We start from the raw sequence: 27,670 nt of genomic DNA on the forward strand, positions 1-27,670 counted from the left end.
GTGCAAACTAGCTAGTTTTCATAGGCCACATATTTTTAACGCACAAGTAGCATTTTAGCTGATGTGGAAAGCTACAGAGTAAAGCTATTAGACAATATATTTGAGTCTTCCTGCTGAGTGACACAAGGCATAAATACACTGTCCTGGATTCATGGCATCCTTACCTTTACTTCATTTCTACACATTTAGTTGCTCTTTTACTAAGGTCTGTCCTGTATACTAACTTATTCACGTGGTATGTTGATTGACTGTGATGCTATGACAGTCACATTCTTTAGGTTGTAAATGTAGATTTGGTAAACTTATTCACACTGAATGATTGACAAAGCATGTATTTCATCTTTATGTATCTAAAATAGTAATGGTAACTACTCTGATATTCAAAATACCACCCTCATTTAATATCAAACACATTCATTAGATATCAATGATCTTTTAAAAAAGAATGGAAATAGAAAAACACAATATTTTTCCTCTGTAGCTTTATACTGGGGTAGAAAATTTGATTTTAAAAAGTGATAAAAATGTGTTACCTATACTAACACAAACATTTAAGACTGACAGAGTAAAACTGAAGTGACACTCACCATTAATTGCACCCAATACATCCCAGTTGGACATAAACATGAACTATTCCATATGTTTAGTTATATAATTGGCAAGGTTGTTTGAGTTACTATTACAAGAGTTTCTATTTAGGAGTATAATGAGTGAGTGTATACACTTAAAGCCTGTGTTTATACATTTGTACAAACATATGGATACACAGATACAAACATTTACAACACAGTTTTCTACACGTGACCTCGAACCCTGCGTCCACACACAGAACAATACATAGACTGTTGGGACACACGCACTGGAGTTAGCTGTCCATGGGAAGCTGGTCTCAGGCAAAGAGTTTAGGAAATACCCACAATGAGTCACAAAAGTGGCACATTAACTACAGACTGCAAATGCCCAACCAAGCAAAGCTGAGACAGGTATGATACTGACTTTCAGAACCCAAACATTTGTTTCTAAAACCTGTTTTACAAATTTACACTTAAGCATTATTTCTTACTTAGTGTTTGTCTCATGTTCAGATGCTTTGTTGAAGCAGGCTTCAGGCTAGATGACACACAAATGTAAGAGGGTAGAGTTGTGAGCTCTTATCCTAGTCACTAATTTAAATTTCATCACACAAGAATGTATATAACGTTGAGCACGTAAGAAAGATATATTTATTCAAGGAAATGACATATTCCTGTTTTCACGGATAATGCTTCATAATTAGAGACCAAGGGAATATTAACTATTACACAATTTAAAACAAATAAAGGTCAGTCTAAACATTTGCCAAGAATGTGAGTTACTTACTTCCTTTTAAAACTAATCACAATGTAGATGGCTCTAAATAGCGAAATGAACGTGCTTCCTCTGATTTTTATTCCACATTGTCAGAGTACTCACGCCTGACTTACCAAGTGACGAAGAAATATGCAGCTGCCATTGACATTCTGAATGAAAGTTTGCAAAAAGGGAGGGCAGGCTTGCCTTGTCTCTCTCTCCGTGTCGGTGCTGCAGTGCTGCCTTTTGGAAGCACCATCATGTCAGTGTGCTTCGATGGTGTCTAGCAGACACCAAGGTAAGAACCCAGGGCGGTGCAAGCCCGAAGCTGGGCTGTGATGGGGTTTACATCAGTCACAATGAACAGAGTAGGCATGCTCAGTCGGAGTTGAGTGAGGAAGATATATTTATGGTTACTGCACTCATCACGTAACTACCACTAAATGATAATTCGGGAACTGACACCACAACCTATAGTTAATTTCTAAACATACTAATTATGTAAGCAAATGACATGAAAAAAATTAGTTTAAAAGGCAAAACATGAAGATGGGAAGGCAATGCTGAAATATTTTGATGGATCCTTTCTTACCTTAAGTTCGTAAACATTCATTAACATACATACCTACCGCCCAGTACCCATTACCAATGCCAAAGGTCTACTTTCATTTGCATAACTTTGACACACTGTAATCTACACAGATGATACTAAGAAATAAAATAATAATAATGTAGTACCTTTACTTTTACCTATGCATTTGATGAAATGGGTCCATGAAGGAAGGATTTCCAGACAAAGAGAATAAAGAGGAGAAAAAGAACAAGAAGAATTATGACTATATGTAAATGCACTGCTTTCTGAAAAATTAAACAAGACAAGAAAGCATAAACAATGTTTTTTAAGACAAATGAAAAGGCAGTCCACACATTCTGAGAAATCTGCCTGTTTTTACAGGCCAGTACATGCAAGGGATTCGAAGCCCAAGCTTATGTTAAAAGATGACATAAAAGAGGGATCTCAATGGCCATACGTAGAAAAGTGTCAGTTGCATGAAATGCTACGATCAGCACTCTAGAAGCCAAATGCCAAAGCTGTCTGCATGTTTCCAAACTGCCATGCATGGATGACAAATGGACTCTTAATGTAGCAGGTGAGACTGGGTGTTTTCAGACATTAGCTTCTGACTGCTCTCGGCTTTTCTTTACTGCAAGCACTCTTCCTGTGTATTCTGATAAGTAAAGCGAAGATTTCAGCCACAGTTTCTTCTGTCCTATTTATTTGTAGATGTAACAGTGCAAGGGATGGAGGAAAACACGTGTCACAGGACCAAACCAACACCAAACCAATAAAAAGATAAAATCATGAAAAAATGTGGACACAAGCTATGGGTTTCACTTGCAGCCACATCATGTCCAAGCATCCGCCCATACTTTGCAGCGATGGTTTAAAGCAGCTACAGAACAAGAAAACACTGAAAGCAGAGTGGAAAAGGAGCAGAGCCCATACCTTGGTCGCCCATCATCAGGTGCGCCAGACCTTGAAGGGAAACAAGAGCACAGTCAGCAATAAACAAGGGAGCATGGGAAGGCAGGGTTGTCACAGTGACAAAAATGTTCAGTGACAGACATCTTGCTTCCTATGAGACATGTCTGTATCACAGAGGCAAATGAAAAACATTCTCTTAAGCCTCGGTTGGAATACTTTGGGCCAGAGAGTTAAATATGAGCACATGCTGAGCAGTGTTTTCTAAGGATCAGAACAGTCAAAATTATGAGAGCATGATTTAAAATCCAACCAGTCCCTTAAATAGTGCATTTGCCCTTCAAGCCATTTGATAAGACATTTTGGAACACTGTCCCCAAAGGGTGTACCATTGTTCAATGATGAAATCATATTTTCTAAACACCCAAAGGAAAGTCTTTAACATGGGCTGGGTCTGATCTTTTTCCTCTCTCAAAAAAAATGAGGAGTTTTGTAATTAAATGGGGATGGGGGCTTAGTCACATTAAAATGACAATGCAGAATGTCACTCTTTGTCTGGCACATGTAGCAAGTGATTATATTTGTTAAAACCAAAAACAAGATAATTAGACATGCAGTTGAAAAGCTTGAATTTATGGCACAATCATGTGATTAAGACATAGTGGCTCAGTTTTAAATAGGTTCAATTAATTGTTCATGAGAATCAAAATTTTTATCATTTTAATGTTGATCTGTGTTCATGTTCCTATATTTACCTGAGTTATACAATGGGACATGGTGTCACCAAGAATTTTTCACTAAATCACTTTTTCTGAAGAAAACTGCAGAAATTATTCTTGCTTTTATTGGTTTTAAAGCACATTCTCAATGTGCAGCAGAAGCTAACCTTAAGGACAGTCATCATGTTCTAGCCCCTCAAGTGTGCTGCATGCCCAGCTCTGGGGTTGTCTTAGCAGCTCTCCTGTTATCTAAAACAATACTTTTAACCGAAAAGCATAAATCATGGTTGCTTAGTACCAATTCAGAAACAAAGCTCTTACTCTTGGGTATATGTCAAGAGTTTGGTTTTCACTTTGTGGTGCTGCTTAAGCTGTGTTTGCAACTTTGAGCTGGGGAACATCATGTGCCATTTGCCTCTGTCTGGTTTTTCAGACTCTTAAATGTATTCTGATATCTGTGTAAGGCGGATATAATTAAAATCATCATATAATCACACAAAACATGGAAAGTACTTAACAATGAAGTGTGATGTGTCTAGGACATAGTATGTCTCTCTACTTCCAGAGTGACTTCAACAAAAATAATCATATAGGCAAATAAAATATTTTATATTGCAATTAATTCTATGCTTTACACCGTAAAGAAGAGGTTCACTTGGTCAGGTTTTATTTATTTTCCATTTCACTTCACTTTTAATTTATATTTCCATCCTAATATCATGTTTGTACTTCTAGTATTGTTTTAAAGGATACATCAGAAAATTATTTTGGGTAAGATCTAGGTTTTACAGAGACCTAAGTGTTAGAATACTTGGAAATTTGGAGTGGCTTTGGCACTGCACTAAGAAGGGAAAGATTCATAAATCCCCAAAGACTCTTTTAACAGTGGCTGCATTGTTAAAGTCACATTGTAAACACAGATATTAAAACTATGATGTAATCAGTTTACTACAAAAGAGTAGGGGCTTATATTCTGAATATTTTACCAATGCCTTGCACCAAAGCAGTCTGTGGTTTCTAAGAAGGATTCATACTTAATAGGCTGATTTTAATCCCCTTAAAGACTCGAACAAAGAAAAAAGGATGAACATTTTACAAAATGGTATAAAATGCAGAAGAAATTTTTACAACTTTCAAATTCAATTAGTGGCCAAAAGTGTATGTTAACACAATTAAAATTACGGAAAAAAATCTGAAGTAATATACAAAACCAAGATTTAGGGAAAATGATACCTGATTTCTTTAGAAGTCTTCATCTATTTTGCTTAGATATCAGAACAGTTTGTTAATTATTATTGTCCATGAAAGAATCTAAAATTTGATGTTGACTTCCTACTGATCAATGTTGTATTAAAGTGAAGAGTTCTCTTCTATGAGAAATGACCTCTTAGTCACCTCAGTTGTACTAATCTGTCACTTTCACTGCACCCATTTGCAAGAAATCACTCGTCTGTAGAAATACAGCTGTGTGCATGGAATCACCGCACTCTAAATGCAACGGTTACTGCTGTGACTAGGTAACATAGCCAGATGTGGTTGCACTCAGAAGGCAAAGGGAGGTGATGTCTGTGAGTCTGAGGTCAGCCTGCTCTACGGGCTGAGCTATACAGCAAGATCATTTTTTAAAAATATGCATGTAATAATGAAAACCTTCTCTTTTGTCTATTTTTCTGTAGTAGCTAATGCTTTTTTTGTGTGTCTATCTTTTCAACATTTGGTTGATAGCATTGTGACTATTTCACTCAAGTTCTTTAACAATAAAATGTTGAAAAATGTTTGGAGGAACCAATGGCAAAAATATGTAACCTTCCTCAAAATTCCATGGTTGAGATTATCTAAGAAAATTTGAATCAGTTCCCATAGTTTTAACACATACTTAATGTTACAAATATACTTACCCATGATCTTATGGGACAGATGCGAGCTTTCATTTCCACTCTTAATGACTTCGATTTCAGTCTAAATGTATGCTTTTTACTAGTTCTCAGTGTTTTGTCTATGTTATTTGATAATTCAAATAATTTCAAACAAACCAAGGAGGTCAAAATGACAGGATGGTAAACATTTCCAACTTTGTTCCACAAAAAGGAAAGAAAGGAAAAAAGAAAGGAAGGGAGGAAAGAAGGCAGGAAGGAAGGGAGGAAGAGACAGGATCATGCACTGTGTTGGAAACTGCAAAGAAATATCTTGTTTCTCAAATTAAAAGAAGTAGCACTGTATCGTTTTCCATACAGAACACTGAATTAAGTATTCTAAGACTCCTATAGGCTGCTGAAATGTATCATGCACTGGAAATAAGATTGAAGGAGGTTTTTTTTTTAATCCCTGAGAGGAGTGGGATTGAGAGTGCATATGTGTTCTATATGCAAAGTGATACAAAACTAGAAACCAATGGGTATTCAGAAAGGTCAACTTACCGTCTATATTTGAGATGTACTTTATCAATACTGAGAAGTAAAATAAAAAACAAAAACAAAAACAAAGAGGAGTTGGAAAATAAGGTAGAAAGCACCCACCTTCCACATTGTTGTCTTCTGAAAGCACATGACAAGGAAGGAGAGAAAAGGAAAAACATTCATTAAGCAGCATGCAGACTGGACCTTGCCTTTGCATGTCTTCCTCATGCAAGGCACCAAACACATCATGCAAGTGCTCCATCACTGCCATTCAAGGAAAAAACAAAACCACAGGGGAGCTGGTTCCCTCCCATAGGCGCCATTTACAGATGTGAGACAAAATCACAATAGCAGTCAAGTCCTGAACAAAGGGTTGCTTGTTAATGAGTCTTGAAGGGCTCCATGTAAAGTGAGCTGTAAGGTTACTTCAGGTGGCTGGCAAGGTCCTTCCAGGCAATTTTTAAATGTATTTTAATTTTGATATTTTTAAAGCAATTCTAAAAGGCTTTATTTCTATATATTGGTGGGTGGAAATTTCTGGGTTTTTTTTTTTTAAAGCTAATTGAAATAGCTGTGAAATTTCACCAAAAATTATTCTATTCTGTCAAATGTTTTATACATTGTCCCTTGCTTTTGAGTGTTTCTAATCACTTCTTTAGAATAATTCAGTATGAATTTATGCAATTGATATCTATAATTTATGCTTTTAAAACACAAGGTTAAGTTTCATTCTGAAATGCACTATGCTGTAATTTATTAGGATGTTGTTGAGAGTATGGTGAGTAGAAAAATTGACCACAGCAAAAGAGTGCATTAAACCAGTCATGATATTGTCACTTTTCAGTTCCTTTGTAATGTGGCTGTGAACGTGGTTAAGCTAAGGCTAATGTTTAATGAGGTTTTCTTGTGCTTTCACATGTATTTTATATTTTAAATATATTTTCATATGTGTACATATGTATATAAACACATACTATAAACTTTTAAATAGTTAATATATATAGCCCATTTAATTGTACAGGGTTTCAGATGATTAATACTGAGCAATAAAAATCCTATCTGACAGGTAGACATTGGCAGATAGGAGTGAAATGGAAGAGAAAGCAATCTTGGGAATCCAGGGCAAAAGCCAGGTTTTAAAACTTACCAAAACACTCTAGTAGATAGTTATATTGACTGAAATTCTAGTCTCATACATATTTGTTTAATTAACTGTACATTATACAGGGGTCATTTGAATAAAAGTGGTTAAAAAATAAAGTGATATGTACATAGAAATATGAATACTGATACGCCATTTACATGTATAAGTGATCCTTTTCCAGTGAACGAAGTGATCAATGAATCCAGTATAATAATTTGTGTGAATAATATAACTGGAAATTAAAATACATCAGTGTATTAATGTATTTTAATATTAAATGTGTTAACTTTAACATTAGCTGATTAGTGGAAACACATTTCGGGCAATGTTTGATTTGCTATAGTTTATTTCAAAAGAAACATTTTTAAAAATTCAAATATTTGGTATGTTTTAAATTTTTTTTATTTTTACTTTTTTAAATAAATCAATTGAATTAATTACTTATTGATAGGAATTCTGACATGACATAAGCACAAATATTTAAGTGTTATTTTACTGCTTTATACTGGAATTAAACAAATAATTATAATGTTTATAATATATGCCAGTGCCCCTGGAAACTTAATTTTCTATTCAAGGCATTTTTTCAATGATTACTCAGTATCTTCATAAAATGAAATAAAACCTTAAATTCTGAGGAGAATCAATTCCTCTGATATTATGAATTCTGTAAGGAAAAGAAGAAAAGCATACAGTTGTGACTTAGGTTAACCTCATTGGCTCCATCCACAAATGACAGTTGCCTTTTACTGTTAGGAGATGAAAAGACCCAAAAGCGTTTCTGTGGATCCTGTCCTGACATTCAGATTTCCTCCGTTCTTACTCAGAGAAAGAATACACCTAACTCAGGCCCAGTGTACAACCAATCCTGACCTGCATATAGGTTAAGAAAAATTATCTCAGAATATTTGGATTTTCCAAAGAGCTAAAATATTAGAGCAAAATATAAGGGGATATGTTAATTTCAGCTAAAACATGCAGAAGAAGATGGCTCCAATCAGACTTGCCTTAGGTTTCTAGAATTTTCAGATTTAATAACAGGGAAACACACACACACACACACACACACACACACACACACACACACACACACACGCACACACACACACACACACACACGCACACACACACACACACTCATACACACACTGAACAAAGAAACTAAACAAAGCAAAAAAAAAAAAGGAAAAAGAACACAAAATCCCAATCTTCTCTCTCCTCCTTTCATTTGCTGACCTGGATAGTTAAAATCTGTTGACCTGAGACTAGCCCGTGCATTATTTCACAGTGCAGCTCTAACGGATGGTTCTCCATCCATCCCAAGGCACTTTTTTCCCCTCTAGTCTTCCAGCCTGTTCTTACAGAAGACAGTAGATGCTCAATTAGAAGAAAATGTTATGTAAACAGATGCTGCTGGGTTCTGAGCAGCACTAGGGAGGAACTGAGTCTGGACAGGCTGAATGTACAGCGGTTTGCTTTTGGCTTAACAGGAAGTAGAAAGCGATCCACCTGCCTTACCTGTAGACCTTGTCAATGAAGACAAATCTCTTCTGTGTAAAATCCCTGGCTTCTGGGTTTCGCAGATCTAATCGTACTGGTGCAAGAGCAGGTCTCGAAATAATCAACTCTACTGTCATTACTGTGCCATGTATGAAAATCTTGCATTTGTATTCCCTAGCTGTATAAAAGTCAGAAATTGAAACTCGTAAAAATGTTTCCCTGTTTGTTTCTTTAAAACCTGCTTCCCTCACACAAATGGCAATCAGATCCTGGAGTGTCCTTCATGGTGACTATGTGATGGTATAAAGGCAAGCAGCAGGACACGGCCTGTGCCTCTTTGAGTTCCTGGACAAATACGCTATTGAAATTTGTTTCTTTGTCTCCTAGCTTGTAAGAATGCAAAGGCAGTAGAGGAGTCTATCACAATACTCATAGAAGCTGCTTTCCCTGTGCTTTTGAGAGCTGAGCTGGGCCCACAGGGAACCAAGTGGAAGATGAACACCTGGCATCTCAGCCTTCTTTGACCTCTGTCTCCTTTATTTTGGGTCAGGTCTCATTCCTACTTGAGTGGGCCTACTTAACACATGTCATTCTTCTTCATGGCTGAATTCACACAGAGAAGTCATTGTCATAAACAGAGTCACCTTGCATTCCAACAAGAACAAGATCTCTAGGACAGATGCCACAACCCCTAACCCTCCCCAACCCCTCCACCATCCCACCACCCAAGTGTAGGCAATTCTCCAAGAAGGTGACACTGCACCTGGAGCTAAAGTAGTCACTGTGCAGAAACCAGAGGATTTCCACAGGTGATGCTAATGATTAGCCATTTATGGAAACACCTTGAAAGATAGGAGCTGAGGCAATCATGGAGCTTAGTAGGACGACACACTGACAAGGCTTGCCTAATTCTGCATATCCCCTGCCCTCTGCTGAACCTAAAATTCATGTCAGAGTTCCTAAGATGGTCTTGGAGACACTAGATCCTTTCATATCTTTGCTTTTAAAAAAAATAATTGCTGCTCTGTAATTAGCCTGATGATTCAGATGGTGAAGCTTAAACTATTTAGCTTGTTGGACCTCAGGCGTCTGGCCTAAAAATCTCTACTCACAGTTTCTGCACTTATTCTTAAGTCTATGCATCTAGAAAAAGGAAAATAAATAGAAAAGTGAATGTATTTGATTCAGTATGTCCTCCACCCCACCCCCAAATCAGAAACTGAATCTTGATGAGCAAACAAATTTTGAAATAAAATGCTACAAATAACAATTTTTGGTATAACCAATCAATATGTTGAATAGTATGAGGGTTCTCATTTAACATACAGCAAAGGTCAGTTTGTGTGCCATTGATTGCAGACCTTAAGGTTTCGCCAACGAAGCTACCAGGAACCAGGCATATTCACTTTGCACTTGGTTTCCTTCCTTTTCTTTCACTTGCCTGTGACTAGCTCCTGTCATTGTGCTTAATTCCCTTTCTCTTCCATCCAAACTGGCACTGCTAAGGTTCACACAGATGCAATACTGGTGCTGAGGATAGAAAGCAACAGGAATAAAAACCACAGTTCTATGTCTTGGTCCATTCAACGGATCTGGAGCATCTAGCCTCCCATTTTCTAGCTCCTCACATTGCTTCTTAAGACTTCATCCCTTGCTGCCGGAACTAAATACCAGGAGAGAAGGTTCTGGTTCCCATGGTGGCACAGGATGAAGCTTTGGTTGGCTTTTATTTATTTATTTATTTTTCTTTTAGTGTTGGCAGTGAAAGCCTTTAGAAAACCTAAATAGTCTGAGGACACTTCAAGGATTAGGAAACAGAGGGCATCACTGAGACTACGGATTTATGCAGCACCAGGCCACAAGAAGAGAAAAAATGTCCAGAGCCAGAGGAAGTTCAAACATAAACAAAGCATAAAGGTCTATTATGAACACTTACAAGTGGAAAGAAACAGTTCTGGGCAAGAATCAGGCAAATTACACAGCAATTTTTTTTTAAACAGATGGCCTCAGCTCCTGTTCCAAAACCACCCAAATGAGATTCCAAGCTTCTTCTACCGGCCCGCTCCAAGTCCTGATGCAGGGGCATGAGTGCAGCCAATGTGAGTGGAGGCAGCCAGCTCTTTCCCTGCTCAGGAGTGGAAGGGGAGCTCAGTGTACGTCATGTGCAGTCGGAGAGAGAGAGAGATTATCTCAGCAGATCTAACATTTTTTAGAAAGTAAAAAGACATGGATATTAAATTAAAAATGTTCTACCTCAGTGTTGAGTCTTAGAGTAATGAGAGAAAAAGGAGGAGAGGAGCAAGGGCAGCAGAAGGAAGGGAGGAGCACTTCACCCTGTTGTTGTACTGATGTTGTCTGAGGCATCTGTGGGAAGCTCCCAACGATTGGTCAGCCTATTATAAAACATATTCAATGAGTCCTACGTTATAAGGTAATGTCTTTACATGAGAGATCATCACAAGTATTTGTGAAAGCTTTTGTTGTTCTTGTTTTATTTTTTTTACTTTTAGTTACGACATACAGAGAGATTTCCGGCTGGATATTTCCACATTTATCTCAGGTGTTGAGCTTAGGAATGAACCGTTGCGTAAAATGGCAGTGAACACCGTCTATGATGCATCTGCTTAAGCCACTTAGCCATGTTGGCATGACTTACTGAGTAATAAGTGCTTTCTCATATGGGTTTGACAGATAACACTGGGCAGTGTTTTTCCCAAGAGCTTTCCTACTGAGCTGTTCCACAATGTTCAAGATGGTCCAAAGAAAGCTACTTCAGAAGAGCAGAGTCTGCCCCTTTCTGAGTCTGAAGTAGTAATATTTAGAAAGCCTAAACAAAAAACCTGGGACCAGAGTTTTGAATGTGCCTGTCCATGTTTCTGGGTGCACCCAGGATTCCAGTGTTCAACGTGGTTTTCTCTACAAACAGATCACTAGCAGTCTTTCAGCCTGTGTGTCTGCAGTACAGAACACGGCACAGTGTACTATAATCTTTGCGTTGTTGACATAGAAAATAAACTCCACTAAATGAAGCTGACCCTCTTCTAAAGGAAACATTGACTATCTCTGAGAAGGACAGTGTTCTGTTTGTTAGTTTTCTTGTTCATAAATCACTATCACAGAGATTTTTCAAACAAACTTTAAAATACTTATGACTACTTGTCTAGACTTGGGAATTTCAGAACAGTCCAAAACACATCTGTTTAATTTTTCTAAGAAAAAGCAAAAGAACTTTGTGATGAAATTCAGAGGAGTTTGCATAAAATATGACTAAACTATATTATAAAAAGAAAGCTAAATTTAGTGCCTAACAAATTAAATTTGCATATATTACATAAAATAAAGCTGTTTATATAATGTAACTGAGTTACCCATTAAATATTTTTATATGTACTAAAAACCAGATTTTATTTCAAAGTAAGAACAGCTTCAAGTTGTTATTTTAAATTCAATAATAGTTTTACACATTTACTAACCACCTAAAAATACACTGAATAATTAAAGGACTATTTAAACTGCTCAGAAGTTTTCATTGTTCATATTGCCTTGTGTGCAAACTTCAAGATATTTGCAAGTTATTGGCATTGATGGTTAATGTTAAATTTTTGTAGGAAGCATTGAAATTTATTGGCTTTCTGGTTAAGGTAATTAGATCAGATTTAAAAATTCCCAGAAACTCTCAATTTAGACTAAAATATTGCTAATAAGAGAACATATATTTAACATTCTTTTCAGTGTCGACTATTTACACAGGAAGAAAACAGGTGTGAGGAGCTCCACCCACCTCCAGAAGTAAAACCATTCAGACTACAATGACCTGAGGTTTAAAAACATGAAATCAGCTTTTCAGGTGAAAATTGAAATAGTACCAGCAGCCTCACGGGGACAAATACAATATGTGTAAGTTGCAGTTTTTCGGAAGTACTTCCCAAAACTAATAACTGAAGCCAAGGGAACGCGAAACTTTATCTTCCTCTTCAGAATCAACCAGTCTACTCTCTAATGAAAGTAGAAAGCTGTCAGAGAGACTGTAAGTTTTTGTAAAATATGAATAAATGTTAGGAAGTTTTCAAGGAATGTTGTCCATCTGTTCTACAGGACAGAGTAAAAATAAGGAACTAATGCAGAATATTCATTTCTAGTTTTTGTGTGCTCCCAGTGACATCTTCTAGTCATCATATTTTCTCATTAGTGAGCTCGGTGTGGCTGAGTGACTCACTCAAGTCATCCAGAGAGCTTAAGGAACAAGAAGACTCCCGGGAGACTGAACTGTCTCATTTATCAAGTTGAAAGTAACAGAAACATTGTGGGGGAAAACTTTCTTAATTGATTGAAAGTTTTTGTTGATTCTATAAAGTCAAAGAAAAATAATCTTAACATTCTTCCTCTATTGCTAGAATAATTTGCTTTCTAAGGTAAAACAGCATATCTAGAAAAATCTTTGATTTAATGGTAAGGCCAGGGTTCTTAATTTTATTTACCCATAAGCATTCAACTCTTTGAAATGAAGGGCAGACTATTCTACAAATATTTTGTTGTCCTTCAAACTTAAAGGAAACCTAGCATTTTATTTACAGTTCAAAGTATTTTGATTCCTTTGAAAAACATCTGAAATAAAAGGTATCTTCATTCAACTGCAAATATTTTCATTGATGTTATCCAATATGAATTTGCCATATGAAGTCCATTTGTTTTGTCATTTTACTTAGAAATGCACATCAGATAAAATAATACTTTACATTTTTGTTATGCAGTAAATCTCTTAGGAGCTAGATAAGAGAGTCATGGTTTTAGTATCTGAATCAGGAGGAAAAAAATCCATCAAATTTCAGGTTTTTGTTTTAATATTTTACATAATAAATTAAAGGAAAAGACCTGGTTCATAATATAACCAGTCTGACATCATTGGAGAGGTCATACAAATAGTTTGTGAACTAACCTCTTAGTAATTAATTGACTTGAGTGCTCGTCTATGTGTAAGAAAACACCATAGACCTGAGCAATGGAGCCTCTACCTATTGATTCATTGATCTAAATCTCTCATTTAATGTTTTCCTAACATGTTAGGTTCCCTTTAAGCAAAGGTGCATGAATAAAAATAGAGAATTCATTTGTGATCATATATGACATCTTAAAATGTTACTCCATCATTCCGAGCAGTTTGATTCATTCTTGAAGTAACATAAGAGAAAGGCCATACACACTTAATTCTTAACATTGTATAAATGAGTCTATGATTGTCAGAAAAGGAAACTGCATATTTTGAATGCAATTTTGATGCTGAAAATATAGCTCATTAGATGTTTATTGTACAACTCATATATTTCTTTAAAATGCTTACAAAGACTATTATATCATAATGACTTGAATTAAAAAAGAAAATTCCTTTCTACTTCTCAGCCTCAAAAGTAGTTTTAGAGCCAACCTTAAAAAACAAAACCAAAAACAGCAAACCCATGCTTACAAATACAACATAGAGCGATGTGTCATCACACTGACTTGTGGTTCTACAGATGCATGTCCGGCTCTCCTGCATTTTACGAGAAAAGCTGAACTTTGCTTTTTAATTTATTTTTTTCTGTCATAAAATCTAGCAAAAGTAGATTAAGAAAACCATATTAAACATATTTACATTATTATTTTTAACATTATTATTAGTAACATCTACACCTTAAACCTATTGAACAGTTTTTCGATTTATTATAAGCAATAAATAAGCTACAGACTTCTTTATATATCTGATTGTATTGTTAATGCTTGTATAAATAGGAATAGCGATTAAGTCAACTGCCCTTCAATTGAACTAGGATCATCATCGCTTGACTCCTTGAGTCCTTATCTCGCTATGTTTCTGTAGGTAAGGCTGGAAATAAACTCATCAGCATTTCTGATTCCTATTTCCAAGTGCTCAGTTTATATGTGTGTGTGATACTACAATGGCAAGGGTAGACTTCCCCCAACTACATGATTCAACACAGAAGTTAGCAAAGCTGTGTCAACAATAGCATTCTAGTTGGAGTTAAATCATGGCAATAACTTAGCTCCTCAGTGACTACAGCCACGTTTGACGTGCCTGTCAACTATTGCTGATCACCGGTTAACAGAATGAAGGACACAGACTGTGTTTCTTCCATCTCAGAAAATTCGACTGGGGTACTGATGACAGTAAAATGGGCCCTAAGAGGTCTCTGTCGCTATCTAATGATGACAAGTTGTATGCATTCTTCGTTATTTTTGTTCATTAAGGGAGAAGATTTAAATTCATAATGTAGCAATGTAGTATTTGATTACCCATTATCATTGGTCATCTTCTCCAGTATTCCACCCCATGTCATCCAATACTATTGCCTTTAAATTTCAGTCTAAGACAATTCTTAAAGCATAGTAGGTTAATACTGTATTTTTAGAGCAGGTAAAATGAATACTCCATCCCATTCTTTTACAGTGAATTTTCTTGTAGAATAATAATTCAAAAACCTCCCTTGGATTTAAACAGATCTCTAGTAGTATTAGATTGTAGGGAAATGAACTTATGGACAAAAGCATCAACATTTATATAGAACTGCAATGCAGCAGGCATAGAAAATGATGAAAATAAAAGGAGCAAGTGTGAGTATTGGGTTCACTCCATTCTGTAAAAGGCTGAGTTTGCAACGGTCTATTCTGTGAATATAAATGCATCTGATGAAAACTGTAAGGAGAAATAATATTGAAAGTGAAAATATGACTTTGGGGATGGCAAAGTGGCAAAAGTGTTTAGGACATAAAATCATGTCACGTGAAGACTGAATAAAATAGGCCAATGAACACACTTGGTCAGTAAATTGCTTGTTCTGTATGCATAAGGTAATGAATTCAGGTGCCTAACAACCCTATAAAAGACTAATATAGTGTAAGCCCTGCGATCAAATGGACCCCAGGGCCTGCTAGTCAGCCAGCTTCATCAATTGGTGAGCTCCAGGTTTCGTGTGTCTAAAAGTAAGTGGAAAGCAGAGGCAGAGTGATAAAGTAAGACAACCAACATCAGCTTCTGGCTTCCAGAGGCACAAGGATAGACCACACATCCTCACAGACATGCACATACCAGATACAACACACACACACACACACACACACACACACACACACACACACACACACACACACACAGTAAAATAGAAAATCAAATTTAAGTAGACCTACAAGTCTATGTTCGGCATTTGAAGAATTACTGCCATTAAATGCTAATCACTAGTAAACATTTTTATAAGAAAATGACATCAAATTTACACTGTTACAGAGTAATGGAGAAGGCAATGTCAGAACAGAAATAAAAAGTACATTAACAGTCTCAACTATCTATAAAATAACATTTGGTCAGACATCCCAAGCACAGGGGCTCATGCCTGATATAGAAAATAAGTTCTGAGAAGAGTAAATGATTCTCAAAGGACATTGAAATAATCTGCTGAAACCTTGCCCTATGACATTAGAATGTCTTGAACGAGGTTACACAACAATACCAGATATTTATTTAGTCCAAAGAAAATAATAGATGCGCTATTGGAAGCCAAAGTCAGTATACTATTTCAATGCAGTTTTGCATCATATAAATCAAGCAAAGTTTACCTGAACATAGAATAATAAATCTTAATAGATAATCTTAATTAATTATCTTTGTAGATTTCTGATCTTATTAAAATAGAAAAAACTTTTATTATATGCAGTGTTTGTATTGGATAATGTTACTGGAAATAAAGGATGTAGCAGGAACCCTTACTGCTTAGACAATGGGCAATTTTCACTGAAGTAAACTGTGTTCAAGACATACAGTATTGACAGCTACACTTAGCACATGAAGAAACTGCAGGGAAAAACAACAGTAGAAATGTTGCTATTTTCTGAAATACCACATAAGAAACTATGACTTCATCGATCACTATGCCTCTTTTAAAAAAGCATGGAAATTATTTTGGACTGATTAATAAAGTGATAAATCCAGTCATTTAAAAAGGGCCTACTAATTGAAAATAGAATGTTGGAATTTGTAAGTATATTTGAAAATATTGAAGAATAAAAAGATTACAGTAAATAGTCAAAGTCAAGATACTACACTATATCTTTATGTAATTAAATATCTTGGCCGACTCTACAAGTTCCTGAAAAATATAAAGTTACTTAAGGCTTCATGTCATCAGGCCCAGAAATGGAATTAGAAAGGACAGGAAAATGGAGTTAGAAGAACCTTAGGGTGTCCTGTCATTTGGCTTCACAAAATCTGTGTGCCTTTTAAAAATTTTACTATTTGGCCCATTTGCCTAGTGTTTAAAGTATTCCATACACTCACTGTAGTTCACCATAGGAGTATAAAACCACTTATTTAATAATAGTAAATCCTAAGACATTGTATGTTTAGGTAAAACCCATTTAATGATAATATTATGATTAATGTTCACTTATTCAAAATACAGGTTCAGGAACTTTTACATTCTCTCTCCCCTCTCTCTCTCTCTCTCTCTCTCTCTCTCTCTCTCTCTCTCTCTCTCTCCCCTCTCTCTCTCTCTCTCTCTCTCTCTCTCCATATACAAATACATACATATATACACATGTGCTTCAGTAATACGCAAATTAATGCCTTATTAATTCCTGTCTTAATTCATTTATGAAACTAACTCTTTGTTAATGATGAGTAGGTTTCTTTTCGCGGGCTAGGTTTCTTTGCCACTATGCATCTTCCTAAATCTTAGATCAGCAGTTCTCACCCTTTCAGTTGCAACCCTCCTCGGGTTCAAATGACCCCTTTACAGCAGTTGCCTAAGATCATCAGAAAAAAACACAGATTTTATATTACAAATCATAATAGTAGCAAAATTACAGTTATAATATAGCTGTATAATTTTAAGGTCGAGTGTCACCATAACATAAGGAATTGTATTAAAGGTTCACAGCATTAGAAAGGTTGAGAACCACTGGTCTTATATGCATAAAGGACATTAACAATCCAAACATTTTGAAGGGAGAAGAACAAGCAGGGTTCTAATATCCATTCCATTAAAGCTGTTAGAAAACTCAAGAGTCACAAGTGGCGTTTGTCCCACCTCCTTTTCTTGATGGGTTGTTATTGCTTAGGGAAGGCTAGTGATGAAGTGGTGATTCAGAAAATGCTTATCCTTAACTCATGGCATACTTTATCTTATGTAATTTCACTTAGTTAACAGACATAAAAAGAATTACACATTTATTTTATAAATATTTTAGCACATGGTAAATAGGAAATATGAGCGATTAAATGAAATAGTAAATGGCAGAGTCTGGTACTCTGATCCCAAATCCTGTGTTCAGCAAATTTCTAATTAGTCTCATGGACCCCAAAGGTTTCTGAGTGTATCTGTGGGAAGTAAATCTTCAAAACTAAAAGAAAAACATTTAAACAGTAACCAAGTCAAAATACAGCAATCATAAAGGTCATTTACAATTACCTGTGAAGTATGGACAGCATTTGCTAAGGGTAATTAGATTGTTACCCTTGGTTTACTTAAAAACATAAAACCAATTTTTATCAAATTAAATTGTTTGGATGAAAGTTTGAGTCAAAATTTATGCAACATTTTAATAAACTTTGTGAGATGTGGACCAGATGGAGTCCAAAGCCCAACACACTAGACTTCAACAGGCTTTTCCAATTTGTCTTTTTATATTTGGAAAGCAAGAAAGCTACTTAAAATGGAAATGTTACATCTGGAGCTAAGTAATTAACCTATATTTTATCAGAATTAGTTAATATTGATGTATAGATAATAAATGTAAACACTGCATCTAAGTTAAAATGATTTAAAGCAAATTCTTTGAGTATGCATGTGGGTTTCATTTAAGCATTTAAGCACTACATTTAATGATGCTTATCTGGTAAATAAAGCAAAGGCCTTCTGGTCCCTGGGCATGGATGCAGATTATGGTTACTATTGTTGTATGGTTAATTCCATGATTCAGAATTAACGTGGTGACCCACGTGCAGTATCATGTTACCTTGTTCTGTGACTTCCTTGTGATTCACTAAACTGATTCCTACTTAGGCTATACGAGGGTATAATTTCCCCACTTGCCTGATGCTTATTATTACTCATGGTTCCTGAAATCTTAACATCCTTTCCTATAGTCATTAAATGTTCCTTGCTATAAACCCTTAATCATAAAAACTTCCTATTTGAAAACTGTGGGCTTTAGAATTCTAAAGCAGAAATGAACCTTTAACACATAACGGAATCAAAGGCACATCTGTATACTACAGCAAACCCTTATCCTCAGGGTTAGAGCTTTGAACGTAGCTCCAGAAAGCAAACTGTTCAGAAAAGAGATCAGGAACCTCTGTCTCTCCTCTCTGACTGAGGCCAGGAATCCAAATACAGTTCTTTTTACATGAATCCTGACTTTCTTGTCAACAGACAAAGGTAAGTCTATTGAGACTCTGGATGAGAAAAGCATGGGAAAATAGCAAAGTAGAAGGATCCAGAGGGTCTTAGAAACCTACAAGTAGAACATTATGGTAGGCAGATTTGGGCCCAGGGGTCCTGCTCAAACTAAGGCACCAGCCAAGGACAATACAGGCAGTAAACTTTAAACCACTACCCAGATCTAGCCAATGGTCAGGACAGTCTCCACAGTTGAGTGGAGAGTGGTATATGACTTTCACACGTACTCTGGTGCCTCACCTTTGACCATGTCCCCTGGAGGGGGAGACCTGGTGGCACTCAGAGGAAGGACAGCAGGTTACCAAGAAGAGACTTTATACCCTATGAGCATATACAGGGGGAGGAAGTCCCCCTCAGTCACAGTCATAGGGGAGGGGAATAAGGGGAAAATGGGAGGGAGGGAAGAAGGGGAGGATACAAGGGCTGGGATAACCATTGAGATGTAACAAGAATAAATTAATTTTAAAAAATCAAAAAAAAAAAAAAAAAAAAAAAAAAGGTAAGCCCTGGGGGTAGGGAGGGATGTGTAGCAAACAACCACCCACAAACTATTTACCAATGTTCTGCATTTCACTCATCTTTTTATAAAAGGACATTAGTACTTATGTTTTAAAAATACACATTTTACTAACCTCAAACAGAGATAAATTTCATATGTATGTTAATTTCATTTTACAGATGAGAAGAACTGTGGCCCAGCATATTAAGTTGCTAATTTATGTCAAGAGCAATCGTAAACTCTATGTAAACACTTACATATCTCTCTCAAGAATTGGAGCTACCTTACAGAGGCTTCTGGAACAAAGAACTTGTTTTACCAAATATACGATCAAATTGAGACCATCTCTGTTTGCATCAGAAATCCATCTGGGAAATATTCCACAGACCTATGAAGACCTTGAAGAAATCACCCCAGTGATAAATCCTATTGATAAGATTTATGTGCAGATAAGTCTTGAAATTCAAAGCAAAAACAGATGTACTACAGAGCAACTCTCAGGAAGGAAGGGAGCTGCACAGTCATTGGAACATTCATGTCAGTTAAAAAAAAAAAGAGGGAAAATTCAATGGCGTGCTTTATTAAGCAAGTTTTATTTCTTAGGAGGTCTGGGCCTTTGAGGGGAAGAATGCCTTGGAAAAGAGAAATGGAAGGGACACTTTGCATCTGGTAAAATCAAAATCGGCTTCAGCATTCCAAATATACAAGGTTTGGTTGTGTTTTGAGCAAATTAAAAGGGAGCTTTCAGGTCTTCATTCAGAGTTGATTTTTTTTTTACTTGCCTAAAATAGTGAACTGGATAAGTTGCAGCTGTAAACTAGGAATGTGTATTTAACTGCCAACGAGAATGCACAAGTAAAAGCAAGTATTTGGAAGGGAAGATAACCTAAGATGAGCTGACCCAATTTAGATACGTACGTTACAGAAAATTGTTTAAAGCCATCCTGGAAAGATATCAAAGCTATGTCTTCACATTCAGACGCCAACCATACTCTATGACAATGAGCATGTCATTTCTCATTGTGGTCTAGTGTCTTGCTCTGTAAATTACAAGATAATCAAATTTACTCCATTGGGTAGTTGTAATTAGTAAGACTCGTATAAACTGCTTACAATAGATGTCTGAGTATTTGTCTAATCCTATCAACTAATTTTCTGTGATGGCACAGGAAGGGATAGTACTTCAGTGAAACTGAAGTTTAGCTTTAATACATTTAAGAATTTTCTTACTCTATACAGTGAAAAGGAAATTCTATACTGAGTAACACTGAGAGTTTGAATACAAACTGATTTCCAAAACGGTGCAGTATAATTAGAAAATTCCTCTGTCAGATTCCTGTTTATGCCTGTACTGTAAAGGCTAATCATTTGTTTGTTTTCTATAAGAAGGACTTGATTAAAGCCTCTAGCCACAATAATTAAATAATCCTGTGCTTGAAGGACGCCAGCTTGGCTACTGCTGCAGTGTGCTAAGCCCATAATTAAGGCACAGGGATGTGTATAAATTAACAAACCAGTGACATTTACACTAAGAGTACAAAGACGGCTTCTTTTAGGAAGAATTTACTCTCAATGTTTCTGCAACTCTACACATACAGTGCAATGTGAACAATTTAACATCTACATCCAATGTTTAGACCAGGCTCTGAACTACGTGAGGACTTCCCAATATTATCTATAAAGGATCAATTGGTGTTTTATAGCCTTCGGGCACTGTAGTAGTCACTTTTGTAACCATTCAGCTGAGTTACTGAAGTGTGACAGAAGTTACAAGCAACATATAGATATGCACAATTGTGTTCTAGCAAATCCTGAGCGGCAGCTTCACACTTCTGCCCTTGTTCCTAATTCTCCAGTGCTACAGAAATATCACTACTAACAGGTAGCTAAGAGCAATGGATTATAAAATGGAATGGAGTGGATGTGAATATTTGCCAAGTTTCAAAGCCAAAATTACTCTGCCTTTACATAGTTAATGAGTAAAATAAGGCCCAGGTGAATTTTTTATGTTTGGTCAAGGTAAAGTAATTACAAAATTTGAGGACGATTTGGGAAGAAAATTTATAAATGTACTTGTGACATGTCAAAACAATTACTGTTGTTACTTGATGCACTTTTCAACTCCATGTTTTTAAACTCCTGAAAGTCACATCCACTTGGAGACAAACACAGAGGGCACACAGTGCAAAGTCACTGAGAACCGATTTAATGAAGTCCTGATATTGGAAAGACTAAACACGTAGGAGCCTATAGAGCTGACATCTTAAGACACACTTTCTGAAACGAGCTTAAGGCACATTAGTCATGAAGATGTTTGTCAAGGAGTCTCTGACCACAGGTTTAGAAAGGCTGCATAGGACACCAGAAGCTGACACTGTGAGCATGATTATTGAAAAGACATTTGTCAAGAGTTCTACCCTCTTCCTTTTACTCACAGTGCATCATTATGACTGAAAATGACAAGATGACCCTAAGAAACACAATCCCTTTGTGCAGCCTGGTGATTCTCAAATTAATTTCCCTAGAGAGGCTTTATTTTGTGAGCAAGGCCTAGTGACATAATTCAACCAGAATCAAACTTGGAAAAGATGCCATATAGACTATTGTTCTATTCAACTTTTTGACCCTAGACACAAGGAAAAAGCAATTAAAATTATATTTAACAATGATTTTTTAAAAATTATAAGCAAGTGTATGGAAACCAATTTAGTTCCTAAACTGATTTAAGCACCATGAAACTGATCACGTCAATCAATATACTTTAAATTGTAAAATGTTCTTAAAACATTAAATATTTCTGAATTGAATGTAGAAAAATGACAGGAAACAAACCCACTAAGGACTATCAAGTCACAGATACTTAAATAACTTTGTACATTAGAATTCTAATGATTTATACTTTGCTAAATATTGCTTATATAATCCAGGAAGAAAGTGGCTTTCAAAAGAAATACATGTCTCATCAGTCCCCTGGACATATGTTCCCACTTTCATGCTCTATCAAAGGAAGCCCTGCTCTGTGCTAAAAGTTAGTGGACAGTGAATACCTGAATCAATATGCATCATAAATCCTCTGGGGTATCGTTTATTTGGATCTAGAGGTTTCTTCTAACACAAATATTTTTACTAACATGTATAAAATCTAAATTTGAATATTCAAATATTGACTTGTAGATTAATCATATAAACTAACCAAAATCAAGAACTATCTAGAGAATATGAAGATATCCCTTTACTACCATCTAGAAATCAGAAACAATCCCTACCCATTGTAAACACAGAACATAGTTTGCGGAGTGAATTCATTTTTAAAAACTAGTCAAAGACACCTTTTACCTACCTTGATATAATATTATTACTTAAAAATAACTTTTATGGAATAACTTTATAATATTAGTATAAATAGCCAAGCATCAAAATACAGAAACAAACAAAATTCTATTTTATTTCCACCATCAGTGCCTTTGTCTCTGCACGGCGATGGAGGCCTAAACTACTTTAAACTCAAAATATGAGACCCATTGATATTGTACAGAATCTGGGCAGGTTGAAGGGATTGTAGTAGTATTTAAGATTATATATAGAAGACATTTTATCACTCCAAATCATTTAAAAAATCTATCAATACAAATCAACTATCATAAAATTCCTTTATATCATAATCAAACCATCTTTCATTAAATGCTAAGGAGAAATTAAAACTCCAAATCAAGATGAAATTGATGGCAGTTCCTCACATCCTAGTAAAATATACAAGCATCAAGCCTACTTTACAATATAAGTTTTCTTCAGGTTAGTGAAAAGAGAAAAATGTTATTTTAATCACTCTATAATTTCATCAAACATGTATAAGCCACAAATTATTTACTTCATTCATTCATTCAGAGATACAACCTGGCTATGCATTCCTCCATAAATTATGAAATGTTGACTTCTAAAAATAAAAGAGTGCTAGAGTCATTTTCATATAGGTCTGGCATATTTTGTAATCCATAGGTATTTCAAAGTCTACCTTCAGGAATGTGCTTTTTATGCAAAGCACAGATATCCCTCTCCAAGAAAGCACCTACTGACTCACAGGTCTCCGCTGCACCCACTTTCCTAATCTTTTGCTTCAGTTTCTGACATTAACAGGTCTTTTGCTATCATGTAACTCTTCTGCTAAGGGAGAGTCAATAAGCTCTTTTATAGCAATTTAATTTCTCTAAAAAATGAAATTAAATGTGATTTTCCCATATCTCCTAAACAGTGGTCAATGGTAATTTGTAAATGTTCTTTTAGAGGAATCTAGTAAAATAACAAGTTGAACAAGAAAAAAGTCTTTGTCATGCTACAATTTAAGCTATTACAAATATACAATATGAGTTATTAATCTCTGGAATACAATTAAACAGATGTAGTATAATAATGATGTAAAATTCCTGCAAACATACCATCAGGAAATAAAAAGATTACAATTCTAAATACTAATGTGCTAATATTTGCCAGATGTGTTTGCTAGTTTGAAGGTTACTTGGCTGCTCTGGGTGGGTAGTAATCCATGCCTGAAACAAAGTGAATCACATCACGAATTCTGAGCACTCAGAGAACACCTGAAGCAGGCTGCCTGTGCATTTCATGCAGTGCTTCCGTGATGATGGTAAGAATTCAAAACATCTTTTTGAGTCTCAGAGTAGCCGTGTATTGTACAGCTCTCCTCTAGGCAGAAGCTCACTGAGCCCAGTTCCTTTGTGTCCTGCATAGTTCTGGTACCAAACTTCACTGAAGTTAATTTGGAGTTCAATTTAATAAAAATGAGCAGATAATTTTCAACAAAGGATAATGAAAAGGCACACTTCCCTCCTGGAAAGTTCGCAGAGCACCAAGAGACTCTTCAATAGGCATTTCCACAAATTCGGTATGACATGCCCACCAATTTTAGTTCTGCTGTTCCTGAACACCAAACAAACTGAATACAGCAACACAGAAAATCATTAGATCTGCTCTCTATATAATTTAAGGACTAATTGTGATTAATTAATCTAGAACTTATTTTAATATGTAAACTTGCATTATGATTATACTAGCAGGAACTGTGTGAGAAGAATCTGAAAATACCTATTTTAGCTAGTCCATTTGATTTACTTAAGTTATAAATACATTAATTTTACTACACATATCTCTTTCAATAGAGGCACTCGAGACTCAGAGGGAAAAATCACTATATTGAAACATACAAAAATGAATGGAAGGATTTAATTAGACAAACAGAATGCATCTGTTTGTTTGTTAATGTTTCTAATTTAGTCACTTACCTTTCATTTCAATTTTGATGCTTCCAAGATGCAGAAAGTGACACCAAGAAACAGACTGGACTGAACAGTTTACACATACTCATACAGAAACATCATCATTAAAACAATTAGCAAAATAAAACTGAGGAATACAAACAGTAGAGACAGCCATAGATTTGATTTGGTAATTCCACTATGTTTCAGGAAATATACCAGACACACTTTCCCTTCTTCCTGGAATAGACCTGAAATTCTGCGACTCCTTTGACCCGGCTATATAAAGTTCCACATCCACACACACCCCAACCCTTCACCCTCAGACCTTCACTTTCCTACAGGCTTTTCACTGCTTCTGCAAGACAAAAAATCTTTTGACAGCTTGGAAAATTTGGGAACTCAAAAAGCAACGACCTCCCTGGAGAGCTTCTACTGCATGGCCAGAACATGGCATGCACTAAGTTTACTGACTTTGCATTTCCCATCAGATACTCCTAGAGTCATGCATGAGTTTCTGTTGATAAGATATAATTCATATATCGTTCACCTGCTTCTCCTGAAGTGCACATATGAAGGAGAAGACTTTGAAAAACAAAACAAAACAAACTAGAATTCAATTGGTGTTTGCCACCTTTGTACGTGCCATCTAGCTTAAACTGATATTACTGTAAAGGTAAAGGAAATCAACTAAAACAAAGATGTGAAGTAAACAAAGCAAAACAAAACAAAAATCCTTCTATTTGTATGCTAATAAGAATAGCAATGTCAGAATGATTTCCTAGGCAAATGTTTGAGGCAAGAGAAATACCCAACGTGTTTTTCCAATTTATTATTTATTTTTCTCAAAGTGGTGTGAGAACACACCTCTGTTCTATTATTCTCCTCTGTAGTATACTAATCTAAGCATGCCAAAGAATCATATCAGCTTTAGAAATAATCTGTACATAAAGCTTTTGCAAGAGTAAATACGAAAAAATATATTTTAAGATAGCAACATAAAATTGAAAGACAAAACTGTATCAAATTCCAGACCATGTCCTGACAGGTTTCTCAGAACTTTATTTGACAGTTCAGGCTGCTGTCATTGGATAAATACACTTATCTCAATGCAGGTGAGTTAAATATATGGGGTTTCCCTTTTCAAGAGTATAAGAAAATCTAAAAAGGAAATGATAATTGTTAATCGAGGATCTAGGTATCTATCAACCTACTCATAATCAATTTATCACCTATGTATCAATCATCTGTATATATAATTATCTATCATCTGTCTATTAATCATTTATCTCTATTATCTATCATCTATCATCCATCTGTCAATCTTCTATCTATCATCTGTCTAATCTATATCTAGCAGCTGTGTGTGTGTGTGTGTGTGTGTGTGTGTGTGTGTGTGTGTGTGTGTGTTTGGGGGGTGGGTAGGATGTAGCAGAATAATTTGGATAGACAAATGTTGGACTGGCAAAGAATTTTTCACTGAAATTGTTCTCTTCTTTTTTATGACTGTAACTGGCATTCTTGATACACTGCACAAATGACGATAGCATTTTTTATTTTATGTGAACGGACACCAACTTTTTAAAACAAAAGCGTCATCATTAAAGGTGTTACTGTTTTATGTTAGAATTGGCACTAACTACATATCATAAAGGAAATCTTGTTAAATACATACAGAGAAATTAACTTTAAGTACTTCCATTTATATATGAGAGAGAAATTAAATAACCAGAGTCTCATCTATCATGCATGGTTAATAAAATTATAAAACATCTAAATAAAAACATAGCTGACTTAAGGAAACATTTCCTTTTGGATACTTGGAAGAGGACTGAAATCTGATCATCTCCCACCCAAGCTTGAATCTTCTTTTGAAAAATATCTTCTTTTTGAGAATGTCTCAAAAATATAGACCGTATTCACACAGGATTCTATGACTACAAGAATGACTATGTAAACCTGGAGAGGTTTAAAGCTTATTTGGTTTAAAATTTTACCAAGAGTCTCTTTGCAATTTCAAAAGGAATATGTCATCAACATAACACCCCTTATGATGTGAGTCACCAGCATAACCACCTGTGTTAGTGTGAAAACTTGTCTTTCTAGTCATCAGCTTCTATACTTAGGCATAGGCACCTGACTACCTCATTAGTCCTATTACATACACACATGAACATTTGCTTCAGCAATAAACATAATTTTGCAAAAATAACATTCTTTACATTATCCTTCATGTTATTGCTATGGAATTATACTTATTTTTTAAAGTTGTGTTGTATGACCTATACTCCATCATCTGAGTAGATTATCTTGACAATGACTTTCATTTTAAGACAGTAAAACAGATCCTTTATAAATATGTGTTGCTGGAGTGTGTCTGAGATCCTTGTAGATGCTCGGTTTCATACATATAAATACAACAAACTGATAAATTAAATAATTTAGGGATGAAAAGACCATCCAACAGTATTAAACTCCAAGACAGAAGATGTTTCAGTAAATATAAGCCAGATTGAATACTGCCTTTGATCTTCATGTTCAACTCTTTCATTAAGTTTTCACTATGTGCATGCTACATACAAGGCACAACTATGGGTTTTAGAGCTATCAAGTTAAACAAATCAGACATATCTATGGCTTCACAGACTTTTTATTTTAAAAGGAAGATGAGAAATTAATTTAAAACAAATGCCTCTAAAAGGCTTCCACTATGTATTATGAAATAAGAGACTAGTATCCAACTTGACTCCATTTCTCTTCTTCAATCCAGTCCTTTTTTTTCATACCCTGCATCATACTTCACCGTAACTTCTGCTTCCCTTTCCCATTTGACGTTGTCTTTAAAATAGAAGAGGACCCATCAAGATATTAAGCTTCCAGAAGAAAAC

At 35.6% G+C, this 27,670-nt stretch overlaps 1 protein-coding gene across 32 annotated transcripts in view; it reads right to left on the bottom strand.

Moving 5' to 3' along the window:
- The window catches only part of NRXN1 (neurexin 1), a 1,076,640-nt gene that overhangs the window by 972,094 nt on the left and 76,876 nt on the right, over positions 1-27,670 (bottom strand). For 17 of the 32 annotated variants that reach the window (XM_084793855.1, XM_084793827.1, XM_084793825.1 and 14 more), the window contains exons 3-4: positions 6,048-6,065; positions 2,837-2,866 (exon numbers count right to left, since the gene is read on the bottom strand). The exons of 10 other annotated variants lie outside the window; for them this stretch is intronic. In XM_084793855.1, the coding sequence (XP_084649981.1) occupies positions 2,837-2,866; positions 6,048-6,065 (48 nt within the window). 5 more of the 32 variants (XM_084793852.1, XM_084793839.1, XM_084793818.1 and 2 more) reach the window with 4 other exon arrangements.

This window comes from Acomys minous (genome assembly GCF_964271855.1).
Source record: "Acomys minous genome assembly, chromosome: 8".
Classification (NCBI taxonomy): Eukaryota; Metazoa; Chordata; class Mammalia; order Rodentia; family Muridae; genus Acomys; species Acomys minous.